This window comes from Sebastes umbrosus, chromosome 8 (genome assembly GCF_015220745.1).
Source record: "Sebastes umbrosus isolate fSebUmb1 chromosome 8, fSebUmb1.pri, whole genome shotgun sequence".
Classification (NCBI taxonomy): Eukaryota; Metazoa; Chordata; class Actinopteri; order Perciformes; family Sebastidae; genus Sebastes; species Sebastes umbrosus.
In genome coordinates this window covers 6925747-6941061 of record NC_051276.1, presented here as the reverse complement: position 1 = coordinate 6941061, position 15315 = coordinate 6925747, and the positions used below count along the sequence as shown (strand labels likewise).

Below are 15315 nucleotides of genomic sequence, written 5' to 3'. Positions count from 1 at the left end.
TTCAAAATGTAGCTTAAAAGGAGATTTGTCAAGTATTTAATACTCCTATCAACATGGGAGTGGGCAAATACACTTGCTTTATGCAAAAGTATGTATATACAGTATTTATTATTTGAAATCAATTAACAACACAAAACAATGATAAATATTGTCCAGAAACCCTCACAGGTACTGCATTTACCATAAGAAATATATGCTCAAATCATAACATGGCAAACTGCAGCCCAACAGGCAACAACAGCTGTCAGTGTGTCAGTGTGCTGACTTGACTGACTTGCCAAAAACTGCATGTAATTATAATAAAGTGGGCATGTCTGTAAAGGGGAGACCCGTGGGTACCCGTAGAACCCATTTTCATTCACATATCTTGAGGTCAGAGGTCAAGGGATTTGAAAATGGCCAAGCCAGTATGAAATGGTTGGTACCAATGGATTCCTTAAGTTTCCTAGTTACATTTAATGTCAGTATCTTCACTCTAGCTTTAAAACTTAGCCCGCTACAACCTAAAAATCGCAAGTTGCGTTAATGCGTTAAAGAAATTAAATATTTAGCAGTTTAATTTTTTTTTTACATTTCATCAATTAACAATATCGTTGCTGATAAATTGTCAGTCAATCGACTAATCCATTAATCATTGCCACTTTAAAGTACATGAATTTATCGACATCTTTGTCAATACTTCCCAGCTGTATATAGAAATAATGTCTAGTAATATAATTTGTCATTTAATGTGACCTGGACCCAGATAAGCTGCAGAAAATGTATGGATAGATAAACAAAAATAATAATTAATTTAAAATTTGGTTAAAAATGTACACTTAATTATGAGGGGATGATCTTCCTAGCTACTTCCTAGCTTCTGCTCCAGTCCTGCTGATGACACGGACTGAAACTCCACAAAAAAAGGATTGAACTACCTCTTGCCAGAAACGGTGGTTATGCACATAATAATCAGTTTGTTGACAATAATAAAAAGGCAATACTCCAATGTTGATGTTCAATGTTTATCACCTTTAGATTAATATTCCTGTTTCTGACTAATGGCTGAAGACACTCTGTCCACGTTACGTCACATCAGAGTGGACTATAAGCGGCTCTTTTTACGACACCAACAGAAGAGCATGTGCAAAGATGACTTCGTACAAAAAAAAGAACAAACAAACAAAAACATTTCAGTAGCCACGTTTAAAGCACAGGAAGCGTGTCTAGAGCAGAGCCGTCCTGACGCATAAGCAAATAAAAGACCCCACAACAACCACAGGGCCACCAGACAAGCAAATTGTATAATTTTAATATTTACAGTTCCTGCTTAGGGCTCCAGAAACGCTGGTTCTGAGACAGAGTGAAGCCTAGATATAAAATACACTAAGTTGCCAGTTTTTTTAGGCACACCTTGTTTAAACTAATGCAATACAACGGTACTGCAATAAACCCTACCGTCATGAAGGTTATAATGTTCCACTGAAGCTGTTTGAGAGTCACTTACAGTCAATAATAAAGAGTCACAAGTTCAGCTATGTACTGCTGCAGGTGTTTACACGACTGCAAACATCCTTTTGATGCAGCAAATAAAAAGAACTTCACATACTTTATCTTAATGCAATTACACCTACTCGAACCATGACATAACACTGCATGGTAATATAATAGTGTTTGCAGATGTGCGTGTGGGCACTGATGAATAAGAAGAACAGAGGCCAAGAGAAAACTGTTGGGTGAGGGTGTTGCGCAGCTTTGCTTTGGGGGCTTTCCACATGCAACTTAGCAAGGTCATGTGCACTGGCACTGTGATTGTAGGTCACGATAGAGTCCAACAAAGAGGTTATGACGGGGGGAAAAAAGCACACATTTTGTGATGCATGAACGATTAAATATCATTAATCACCAAAGGGAAACTTTGTATTGAAATAGAGTCGTCATAAATGCAGGAAGAGACAGCATGACAACCTCTTCTGCAGAAAAAGACACAGAACTAGAAAGAGAAAGAGCGAGAGATCTGACAAACATCTTGACCACATGACTCTAACCACTCGACTTCCTTTAGATGTTTCTATAGATTTTTGTCACGCTGAAGCATACATGCACAAACAAAAAAAACACACAACACCCCTCCCACATTCAGGCATTTTCCACACTGAGAGAGATGTTTTCCACTCTGTATGAGAAGACTGTTTTTCTGCCTCCTTTAGACTGAATCCAAATAAATATAAACAAAAGTGACAAATGATGTGAAAAGCTGCCTGCTGTTGTAAACCGTGTCCTCCGTGAGCCATGTTGTCTTAGCCTTACTTCCTCTGCTTTTCAATCAATTTTATATTTCCGAGCATTTAGCCCCTACTGGCACCCCAATTTGGCATAAACATGTATAAAATGTTGATGTTATGGTCCAGCCATCTTTCATCCATCCATCCATTTTATTCTAATCTACTTGCAGAGACAGCAAGCTATGCAAGGTAGCCATGATTGCTTCTTCCTAGCCACGTCCTCCAGCACTTCCTGGGGGATCCCGAGGCGTTCCCAGGCCAAGTGGGATGTGTTTTCCCTCCAGCAAGTTCTGGATCTGCCCCGGGGTCTGCTACAAGTTGGACTTACATGGATTATTCTCACAAGGAGGCATCCAAGATTTAAGTTAAAAAAATGAATTTGTGATAAGCCCAGACATTGGTGGAGCCGAATGCCAACCAAGAATATGCTGGACTTATTGCTGAGAATACAGAGACACCCCTCATTCCAGTTATTCAAGGAGGGACACTAAACTAACCCATCATCCCATCCAGTATCCATGCCAGGCTGAAGAGCAGGTTCACTGTTGCACAACAAGAAACATATCAGCATCGCTCCTCTTGAAATCTGAGGTTTGACGTTGCCTCACGTCACATTTGTCTTGGCCGACAAGTTGCACTTGAACACGCATTGAAGACTACATCCGACGGCCGGTCAGCACGTACGTTCTACGCCTGTGTGAGAGGAAATAACTGTCCACACCAGCAGGCGGCGGTAGTCTGTATTCATCATTCAAAAAGGGAAACCGGAGGACCGAGGACTGCGGATACAAGCCGTTGTTATGATACATACATGAAACAAAGCGGCGTTTGCCGACTATTTTCACACCACTCTCACTCACCACTTAGCTTCATTCCAGACGGCCATGTCTTTGTGAAAATATCCGTGTGTTGGAATAATCAGATGAGATGAATCTGAAATATTAAGGGGGCCTTCTGTGTTTTTCCTCTTGACTCGTTTCCTCACTTCCATTTCTCTTCTCATGCACTGATTTGTTTCAGCTGAACAGCTAATCAGAGTTATTTCTCTCACCAACGATCTGCGCCACCAATTCAACATGCTGAATCGACAAAAAAACTTCCGACACGGGCAGACTAGAGCCAGCGGTGCGGGCCACACCACAAAAACTAGGCCGACAGACGCTCACCGACGGCCGACCGTCAACTTGGCGTGTCAGGGCCTTCAGGCGACCAACACCCACCTCTACAAGTCCAAAGGCACTGCCCTGAAATCTCACACAAAATTGAAGAGGCCTGTTAATGAAGACCAACAATATCTAGACCTTTCAGCTCATCCAACCCGAACACTACAGAGCTTTATGACTAACACAGTGACCTCCAAGAGATGGACAATGTTTCAACAGTCTTCTGGCGACCTCATCCACAGAGGTTATGTCAGTCAGGTTTAGTTCCTCAAAATGTTCCAATATCAGTCGAGGTCAGCACTTCTCTCCTGCTGAGAACAGCGTGGGCAAGCTCCTGGTTCATGTAAACATAGTCACTAAAATGGATCTGGTCTATAAACATGTGGATTCTGCCCACAACATAAGCTTTTCAATCACAAATCTCCACATGAATCATACCATATTACATATTGTATTACATCAAAGGACATGACGCCAACAATCACGTTCAGAAGCCGGTAAGATTTCCTTTAAGGGTCAGAAATGACTTTGTTTTGCCAAACCCTTCATAGATGAGAGAAGTTGAAGAAAGAGGTTATCTAGTGATCTACTGTATGCCGTCTACAACATCTGAGAGGTTGCAGATCTTTGAAGCTGTTGGTTATATTTACACCAAGTGCTTTCCGTAGATATTTGTGGTTTTAACTTGGTAGGATCTCTCTATTACTCACTGTATTCCTGACAAGAGTCATTACTGCTCACTTTGGTTAAACACTGGTTTTGTTCTCAGTCTTAATACCTCAAGCCAACTTTCACGCAAGTGTGGCATGTGAGGACTTTCAAATAAGAAGCAAAATGCTAAATTATACACTAAATAAGACTGAATGTAACCTGAAACTCTATGTTCAATCCACCACCAACAAAAGCTTAATCATCTCTACTATAGATCTATACACTCATATTTTCCACTACTGTACATTTGCCACAAAGTAAAATAACACATTTTTGTGAAAAATCCTCTATTTTGTTGTGGCTACAGAGACTATAATAATCACTTACCCTGTTTTTTAAAAATCTAACCACACTTGGGGGTGGTGTGGCAAAGATCCACATTTCTGATCACGGAGACTACATATCTTTTAGGTTTTATTGATCCAGATCCTGCTCATTGATTCATGTTCTTGTCAAATCATTTCATGCTTTCAGTGTTTGCCCTTCATAAAAAATGACTCCCTTTGTATGTACTAATACTACTATACTACATGCAATTTTGTGGTTGCTGTTGTCCAACCACCTCACCGTACTTTGCCATGCTTTGGTGTACAGACTGAGACAAATATATTTTTTACTCCAACTCAACCTGCACTTTTACCATAAACATCTTTTCCAGTGATCTCTCTTTTTTGACAGGTTGCAGGTTCAGGTAATATCTGTACTAGTGGGGAAACTATTAGTCGATGAAGCAACAAAAAAATGCAAATGCTGTTTCTGCTAGGAATATGGTGCTTTTCTCTGTTTGACATCATTGAAACGAATATCATTTCGGTTTTGGACCACTGGCTGGACAAAACAAGCGATTTGAATGGAAAAAAATTATCAAGATGATCAAATTAACCTAATACTCTATGTGCATCACACATTATTCATGTAATTTAAGCAAAGGGTCGAGTCACAGTGGCCAGTCATTTCATTTCAAACCAACAACATTATGCCAACCAACCAGAGATATTGTTTCCAGAGGGATTTCCAAACTCAGAGCCAACTGGATGGCTGCCTGAAGATTTCCAGAGGCTTTGTTCTCCCGATTTTTCTACAAAATACCCTCCTCTGTGGGCTGTACAAGATAAAGATCTGGTGATACGAAATTATAAGGAGACCGGGGACAAGTTCAGGCATGTCAGCAGAGAGAAACAAAAAAAAAGCAGAACCTTCAAGTAATCTAGTTTAATGAACCAAAGAAGACAAACGGGAGAACATTGACTCTCACACTTTTACAATCTGTCTTGAACGGATTGATTTGTTGCGTGATATTAACACCATATATACATGTGGTGAACACACAATACACAAGCATGCATGTGCACCCACGCACATATCTACATCCATTACATGAGTCAGTCAAGTCACTTCAAGGCATAATTTCTAGGTTTCATGAAACTCAATCCCTGGAGAGAGGAAAAGATTTGACTTTGCGGGTGAGATACAAAGACTGTTATGATGTAAAATGAAACTAGCCTCTCTCTGAAGAGATGATCTCTGCTCTAAATACGTCTATCTGCAGAGGCGGACTGGCCATCTGGAAGTTCTGCATGATTCCATAATTGGTCGCTACTTCCAGGATGTCTACTGGTTGTCCACCTGGCCTCGGCCAAATACGCATCGTTACAGACCAAAATATTATATTTTAGTGAAACCAAAACAAAGCAGCTAGTAGCAGCTCGTGTCACTTATTTTTTATTAGGGTCGCAACTAATGATGATATTTCATTATCGATTCATCTGCATTCATAATTTCCTAAAGCCCAATGTAATATTTTAAAATGTCTTGTTCGACCAACAGTCCAAAACCAAAAGATATTCAGTTTACTATCACATAAGATAAAGAAAAGCAGCAAATTCTCACATTTGAGAAGCTGGAACTGGATCATTTTAACTTGGAAAATGACTTAAAACAATTAATCTATCATCAAAATAGTTATCAATGAATCAGCTAATTGTTTCAGCTCAAAACTTAACTGCAAAGGTGGGTTTAAATTTTGCAGTAAAAGAGTTTCTACAAGTCACTCAAAGTTATGTCCTTTTAATTTGATTTACATGGTGAATGTAAAATACAATTATTATTATTAGATTTATGACAGTTAAGTTGACAAGGGCCCTAGGGTTGCCATAAAAATATCAATCTCAAATGAGCATGCACTTACCCAATATGCATATTGGAAATATGGTAAAATCACCCGTGACTGGTCTGGAACTATTATCTCCCAGTGATACAGTCCCCACTAGAGTTGTTCCGACATGGATACCAGTATCGGAAATGCGTCCGATACTGCCCAAAATTCGGTATTGGCATGAACGGCAGTCTATTCATTCATTCATTCTATTAACCCAGAAAGACAACAACTTGTTTAACCGGAAAGCAATTCTTCTTCGCGGTTCCAAAACAGTAGCCTTCACTGTGCAAGAACTGATTGCAGGGAGTTTGTCACATGACGATAGCAAACAACAACCGTGCGGTGCTAGAGGAGAGTGTAACGGTAGTCAGAGCAAGGGGGTTTCAAAGGGTGGCAGTACCCTAGTAGTGTGTGTGAATATTGCACCCTGAAGGACAAATTAGCACTGCTTGTATCGGATCAGTACTCAGTATCGAGAAAGAAAAAATGGTATCTCTAGTCCCAACTATAGCGTAAAGCTTTACGTGAAGCATAATTTAGATCTCTGTGTGCTCCGTTACATTCAGGTTTGCTGGTCTCCCTGAAGAGAAAATACTTTGTGATGTAATTTAGGTGAGACTGAAGACAAAGTCCATTTCATAATTTACTGCTCATTAAATGATGATTTAAGGGCTTTTCTTTTTATTAAAATGTTATTTCTGAGGAGTTCTTCTGGATGAATGATTATAAGAAACTTGAGTTTTAGGAAGAGAACATTTTGTGTGGCTCATTTAATTTATAAAACCTGGGACAAGAGACAAAGTTCTTTGTTTGAAATGTAACATAGGATGTTATTTTATGTCTGACAAATGTATTACCACTCCGTCGGTATTTTTTTGGCACCTTATAAGTCCACATGGGCTGGGCACCTGGTATGTGCATGATAAGATAAATAAATAGTTAACTAACTATGTGTGCTACCAAGGAATCTTCTTTCTTCTTTTTTCAAGACCTCTCATGTTTTGTAAGAATTTTGCAGACATTTAGTCCTCCCCTTAGCTGGCTTGTCTACCTAACTTTTAGCCCGTCTTTCTCATGTCTCCTGCTGTTGCGTTTCCTGTGTCTCTCTTGGTTGGTTTCATTCTGTTTCTGGTTCAGCTGACTGGGGCCCATATGTTCAGAGCTTTAGTTGTGGTATGCAACGAGAGCCAAATTAACGCTGCATGTTGCCATATGAGAGACTGAAGTACAACAAGTAACACAGAACAGATGGACACCAGAGTCTGGTTGTAGGAAAAGTATTTTCCACTGATGTTGCAAACTCCTCTCTTACTGTCAGTGAGAGAGAAAAAAGCAAAACACAGCAGCAGAGATGCAGAGGCAAGAACACGTAAAAATAAATGTAAATACAAGAATGCATAAGAACAAACTGTATATTTAAACGCATTTTAACTTCAAGTAACTCCAATTCTGTTGGTTTAATAAGACGTAACGCTGCAGTTGGCTTTCTAAGATGGCCTATTACTGGAAACTCTTCTATTTTCTATTTAAGTGGCACATGACCCTGATGGGACAGAAAAGTGAAGACAAAGCTTTTACTATATATGTCAACATATATAAAAATACGTGTGAGAGAGCACAAACACACAAACTCCAAGAGCAACATGATACATAGTTGTAGGCACATTTACACACACGCATGAAATGAAACCATGTGGGAAAGATTAAGGCTAGAAGAGCTGGAACAAACACATGCAAAAGCAAAAACACACAGCTGAGATGAGATGAGAGGGGTGTGATTAAGTCTATAGGAGGTCTGAGGAAACATATCAGACTGCAGCAGTCTGTGGGAACGGACTATGGAAGACAGAATACCACGATTTTCCTGGCAAGACGCTAACCTTGTCTGTAACCTTGACTACCGTACGTCAGATGAAAGGAGAAGTAGGGCTCGGTGTTGTAGAAACAGCTACCTCAGCAAAGCTGAGGAAGGTTACAAGATAACTCCTAAGACCTGAGGAAAACCGTACATTAAGATACTTAAAAGCAGGCGATACACCAGAACAAATGCCACACACATTCACTTTCTTCTCAGCTTTTTGAGGTGTGGACTAAATAATCTAAACTAACATAACACCAAGACAGGAATGTTAATTGTTTATGCGTCATAGTGTCAGTTTGTCCTCATCGAGATTCTTGAGGCCAAACTTTAAAAGGCAGAGACAAAATAGAGACTTTAAGGTTAAAGTCTCAGACAACACTGAGGACGTTATGGAGACTTCTGCTCATTTCAGCTGACATGACAAGATTCACTTCTGCAATAAAACAAGTGTTACATTGCCTATTTTGGCTATTTTGTCATTCCAGCTGCAAAACAAACTAGAATTACTGCCTTCGCGACTGTATGCCTCTGCAAACCAAACCAAGCCAAGTTGAAGTTTACATCCATGTCTGTCCAAAATGTCATCGCTACTTCATTTTATCCAATTAGACATTTGTGTGAAATTGTTATAATTAGCATATGAATTCTTGACTTAAGGCCGAAAATGTGTTTTGTGAGGTCACAGTGACCTTGACCTTTGACCATCAAATTCTAATCAGTTCATCCATGAGTCAAAGTAGATGTTTGTGCCAAATAAGAAGAAATCCCCTCAAGGCGCTCCTGAGATATTGCGTTTTCAAGAACGGGACAGATGTCAGGTCACAGTGACCTTGACCTTTGACCACCAAAATCTAATCAGGTCATCCTGGCGTTTGTGCCAAATTCGAAGAAATCCCCTCAAGGCGTTACGAGATATGTTGTATTCGTTATGTAAGATATTGCGCTCACAACACTGGTACAGACGGACGGACACACATTTTCCCAGAATTTCCCCTCTGGGGATCAATAAAGGCTTCTAATCTCATCTAATTAATTTTCCCAGGAAAACAAATGGATCATAAGCGCGAGTGCAACAAGCAGATAGTCATGCGGAAGAATTGTAGCATCATTTTTCATCCGATTCGTAACAAATTCGATTAGGATCACTTTAATATATTCAATTAACTTTTTTGGTGCAAAACATATGAATGTCAGAATTATACAATCTTACTATTACATAACTAACTTTACTATCTCATAACTTTAAGTTTGGAGCATTTTTGCAACAACACAAGACTGACATTAGCACTGCATCAAAAACCTGGCTGAACTGTTGCCCTGACAAGGCGCTGTGCCTCGACTGAAGTGTTCTCACGCGAATACATTATCAGTTTCCATGCAGCTTCCTCTTTTGTGCGAAATGAGCACACTGATATTCTTACTTAGAAAGCTGCAAATAAAAATACATATGCACACTACCCATTGGATCATTATCTTCTGTGCAGCCAAGACATATGTGCAGCGTGCAGGCATGCATGCTCACGCACAGTCACAGATGTGTGAAACCCCAATTTACATACACAAAAAATAAACCGTACCAGCACATTATATAACTCAAGAACCCCAACATAGTACTAGTATGTGTGTTTAAATGACTTCCTTTACTGTGTGAACCATGTGCGTTTTTTTTCTTGTGTATGTTAAAATGTGTGCATGCAAGTCCACAGCTCTCCTTCCTTTTAAGGCCATTCTCAGGGCCTTAACTCTCTGCCCTGCCAAGATTACACACACACACACACGCACACACACACACACACACACACACACACACACGAGTGAGAGGGGGAGCACTCGGTCAGAGCAGCAGTGCAGTTGGTTAACTAAAGCAGCATTGCAATCAGCCAGGAAAATCCAACCAATGCCTTCACATTCTGATCAAATATGCATGCACGTACACACACACACACACACACACACACACACACACACAGCTCTGGCTCTATCATCAACTGAATTGCCTCACGCACTTGGTTAGGGCTGCAGCTGGCTGAAGAGTTGAGGGATGCTAAATATAAAACGCTACAAGGACACATACGCACTCAGACACGCACACAGGCATGCAACATCTTTTTCATTGACCTCTGTTTGTGCCAGAATACACACTTGCACACACCCCGAAGAGACTGAACTCTGCTGCCTTATACTGTAGATGGCTAGGACAGCAGTCAACTTAGCCACTCTGATTACTGGTTTGGGGATCTTGGGGGACTGGGTGTGCAAGCACATGCAGCCTTGCAGCTGGCCCCATCTGGAATTATTGCAGGGTTTTATGCCATGAGGTCTCATGTGTGGAGCCAAGCGTGCATATTAGAAAAAAAAAAAAAAAAAAAAGACATCCTGCTGTGTTGTGATGAGCTGTCAAGCAAGGACATGGGGAGGGCAAACTGATCTTTTCTCGTTCCGAAACTTACAAATGCAAGTGACTCAAACAAATATACATTTAAATGTGACAACTTAATATTTTCTGATTGTGGAGTTGATATTATCTTGAAGCATTAAGTAGAAAAAGTTTTGACTGGCTGAAGCAAACCCCAAACAAACAGGAAATAGTGTAGGAGGCATATCTACTCACCAAAGAGTAAAAGAAGACATGCATGTTGCAGATTCTTTGAGGTAATGGAGCACAAAAATGCCACACAGGGCAAATGCTCTGCTACATTAATGCATGAAAATTACTGTATTATAAAGAAATGTGTGACAGTAATCAGCGAGGCACAGACGGATTAAATCCATCTTTACTCATACAAACAGTAACTCCATTTCCTCAAGCTTCTTTAACTGGGTTAAAGGGCAAACTATCTGTTATCCTATCTTAAAAGGTTATCAGTGTGAAACAAATGATGGAGTTTTAACAGTTACCCTCCTACTCGGCACGCAATGCAAGAACAGACGTGATGCTCTGATTAGTTTTCATTAGTCTAAGCTGTGAGCAGACAAGTAATATCACTCTTTGGCTTCTTCAGCTTGTTTAACACCAACGCCTGCTCAACATCACAGCACACTCTGTAGCTGCAGTTATGAAACAAACCAATCACTGGAGGCAAAGACGTGATGAAAACCACCAATAAAACACACAGTTTTCTGAGACAAAGCTAAATGTCATCACAGTGTTGGTCTTGTTTTGTCATGTGGCAAACTGTACACCAGACGGAGCTTCTTAGATGCGGCAAAATATCATTTATGAAAACAAAAAAAAAACAGAGAAAAGAGACGATTTGAAAAAGGGGGGGGACCCCTGTGACTAAAACTGGAAACAGGAAATGACTTTGTGCCTTTGTGTGTGTTAATTTAGAGTATGTACACGCATCTGTTACACAGCCTGGCAATCTGACATTAAAAAGCCCTTTAAAGGTTTCTGTGGGTTTCCATCTTATTGATGAACACAAACAAATCTACAGAAGTATCCATCTTGCAGAGATATGAAACACAAGCTGAGAAACCTGCCAGCTGTTAACTGTTTCAGTGATGTGCAGATTTCTGAGAAAAAGCTCAACAAACATTTGCAAGAACTGCAGACGCATTATTGTGAAACAGCCCTATGACAGCATGCATCTGCTCTACCAAGAACAGTAACCGAGGAATTGTCAGCGACATACATCTGCTTGTTACAGCTAAGGTTAATGTCAATAATAAGATAAAAAAATCCTTAAATGTTGTAAATATAGTATACATTTGGGATTTACTTTACAAGTAAATCCGTATTGAATCATAAATCTATTAATTAAAATGTGATTATATGGTTGCACAATGGGACCCTCTACTTAATTTCAATACATGTTGATTTGTTTACATGTTGTTTGTTTCTTTATTATCATTACTATGAAGGCAGCTATATGATAAGACGATAGGTCATGTGTCATATCATGTCTGCAGCATGTGAGTCCAAAACAAATTTCCCTATGGGGACAATAAAGTATATCGTATTGTATTGGAAAAATACTGCAGCCACTTCTGTGACAAAAACAAACGTTGCTGCAGTGCAACATTTCTTTAGCATTCACACAGAAGTTCAACATTTTGAGAAATACATTTATTCACTTTCTAGCTTAGAGTTAGATGAAAACATACCACACTATTGTCTGTGCATTAACTATGGAGCTAGGGGTGGGCGATATGACCGGAAATGTATATCACGGTATTTCTTTTGGTTATTGGCGGCATTATTATTACATTATTAAAAGGAATACTCCACTCTAAACGTGATTCTACCTCTTTTCTTTCTATTGCCAATGTAAGGGGACATATCCTAAGAAAGAAAAACATATTCTTTAAAAACAGATGTGTTTATTGACTATAAGATTGAAAATGAAGTATAGGCCTACATGTGTTTTTGGAGGAGCAGCCTGCCCCATAATGTAAATGTAATGTGATTCATTCAGAGTTAATAGTAACACCCATGCTGTTGTTTTGAGCTGAGACTGAGCAGTAGCTGATTGCTGAGCAACTTGGATCTCAGCAATAAAGAATATTTGGAAAAATATGTTGTTTTTTCACATATTTACTGTTGTTTTATTATTTCAAAGTTTTTTCACCTCAGCCAAATTTAAAATTTTAAAGAATTTACATCTTTGAAGAAACCGAAAGCTGACATATTCTTTTACATCTTAACCCACATGAAGAAAGAGTTTGGAAATATACAGCGAAGACGCTGTTGGACTAGTACTGTACAGAAGACACATGGACTGAGAGCAGCACGGCTCGGCTGCGGGCGGCTCATCTACAGATTCACCGTGGGTCGGCTATTTTTTCTGTGTGATGCGCACGGTTGTCAGCAAAAATAGACAATGAAAATGATCTGTTGAGGGCTTGCAGTAGCAGCTCCGCAGCAGCAATGCTGTCTGTGTGGACACCACACACGTACAAGCCGCAGCAGTTTGGCGGCTGCAGCCGCGCTGCTCATCCAGGCTGTGTGGCTGCTCTAACCTGTTAACATGGGTGTGAAATGAAAAGAAAAAAGTTCCATGACCAAACAGCGGTAGCCTGTAGGCTACGTAACCATAGACAACCTGTGTGGGTGTGAAGTATCTCCCTCGGGTGTGTACTAAAACCAAAACGTGTGAGTGTGTTTATCACAGTAATGACGATATTGCAAAATCCATGTCATGGCGAAACGTGAAACCGTTGATCATCCAAAAACTAAAAATAAGATAACGTACAACAATGTGCAGCTGACTGCTAATGCTACACACGTTACTACCAAAACAAACTTGAAGAGAGACAGCAAATATGGTTCTAGCTCATTTGAGATTATTCACAAATATTGCATGCAACATATATTTCAGCCATCACTAAACTGAGCCAGCTCTAACTTCCTCTCTCCTTCCTGGGTAACCAAAGTGCTGTTGAGCCTTTTTAGACGCCATTTATAACATTTCATTAGGAGTGGCAATAAAGACTACATGAGACTATTTAAATTCAGTGCAATGAATGTGTAGGGTTGCAGTGTGTGTTTTAGAGAGTGATGAATCATATATCTAATGGACATATAATGCATGACCACAATTCCACCCACAAGGTGTACATGCATCTAATAATTGCTTGGTTTGTATAAGATATGTGTGTATAAATGTAAGCATGAGCAAATGGTTTTACCTTTGGAGGATCATAGAGCTCCAACTGGTACCTCTCCCCTCCTCTTCCTCTTCCTCCAACTTGTGCATCCCTGATCCTCCTGACCAGCAGGCGGCAGCGTTGCCAGCGGGGCTGAGTGTCTGAGATAGTGTCATCCACCAGCAAGTACCTCAGTTGGCCCTCTTTACAGCAGCCGCTCCCCTCTGACCTCCTCTGCCTCATGCTTCCACCACGTAACCAACGGAAGCGATCCAGGAAGTGAGTGGCTACTCCAGCCATAAACATGTGTGAAGAGGCTGGGGGCGAGGCTTCAGAGATCAGACAAGAGGAAGAATGGGAGGAAGAGGAGGAGGATGACACTTCGTCATTTGTGGAGGAAATCCCGCCCACTCTGTCACCATTGTTTGGGGGATTGCTGTTGTTTGTGGCGGGGTTGGGGTTGCTAGGAGACAGGTGACGGGATGAGGGGGGGCTGGGCCGTTTCTTGAGAGCTGTCTTGAGCCGTCTTACGGTCTGCTGGATTTGACTGACAGAGAAATGTGTGACGTCAGCGTGTGCAGGGTTGGAGGTCGAGGAGTCAGAGGAGTACCGTTCAGATACCTGACTTCGATCAGTGCCAGAGACGTCCTCGTTGCTACGGCTACGAATCAGCAGCGACCCGCTGCCGATGCTACGAGTCGACCCTCTGAGCACCGCCGGGTTTCCTGATGAGGGGTTTCCTGCAGCACATCGCAGCGGCTGCTCCGGTTCCCGACTCACCAACACCGGCTCCAATTTTGGTGACACCACAGTGAACGGAGCAGCCCCTCCGCTTGGTCGGCCCGCCTCTCGATAGTCCTGCACCGCAGACAAAGATGTGATCCGCAATCGACCAATCACACCCTGTGATGCAAGAGGAGGGGCCACCAGAGTGGTAAAGGAAGAACTACCGGTAGCGGTGGAGCATGTGTTCTGACTGAGCGGAGTGCCATCTTTGTCGACCTCACAGCAGAAGTGCTGCTGGAAGAGGTCAGTGAACTGCTTGGAGAAGGTCTCCGGTGGGAGCACGTCATGTTGTGGCCGCTCTCTGGCGAAGCTCCGGTAGTGTCCGGCCAGCTGCCGGGCTGTGGCGATGGCGTGCAGCTCGCAGAATTCCCTCCAGCCTCTTGGGGGCGCTGCCACGCCTGGGCCTCCTCCTGCTGTTGTGGTGGTGTTGGCTGGATGGATAGTGTTACCATTCATTGCAGTAACCAGACCGGCTGAGAATCACTGCTGCGAGACAAGGAAGGTTGAAAAGAGACAGAAAAAGGAAGAGGAAACGAGAAATGGATGGTTGGAGAGGAGGTGGGGGTCAAGGGGTTGATTTGGAGACAAGAGTGGAGGGATGGATGGTTTAGAAAAGAAGCAGAAATAAAGATGATTGAGGGATAAACAAAGGAGAGATATAGAAATGTAATTAGAGGCAAATCAAGATAATGTGGAGTGTTGTGCAAGAACTAGAGTACTGGCAAAACAGTCGGAGCATTTCTTTGAACTACTTGAAAGTTTGAAACAGTTCAAACATTGAGA

General features: G+C 41.3%; 1 protein-coding gene across 3 annotated transcripts in view; it reads right to left on the bottom strand.

Moving 5' to 3' along the window:
- Window positions 1-15315, bottom strand: part of sh2b3 (SH2B adaptor protein 3) — a 71968-nt gene that overhangs the window by 32846 nt on the left and 23807 nt on the right. Inside the window, exon 2 of one of the 3 annotated variants that reach the window (XM_037778140.1) lies at window positions 13789-15018. In XM_037778140.1, coding sequence (XP_037634068.1) covers window positions 13789-14988 — 1200 coding nt within the window. In that variant the 5' untranslated portion in view covers window positions 14989-15018. Of the gene's footprint in view, window positions 1-13788; window positions 15019-15315 lie in introns of those variants that run through there. The other 2 variants (XM_037778139.1, XM_037778141.1) reach the window with 2 other exon arrangements.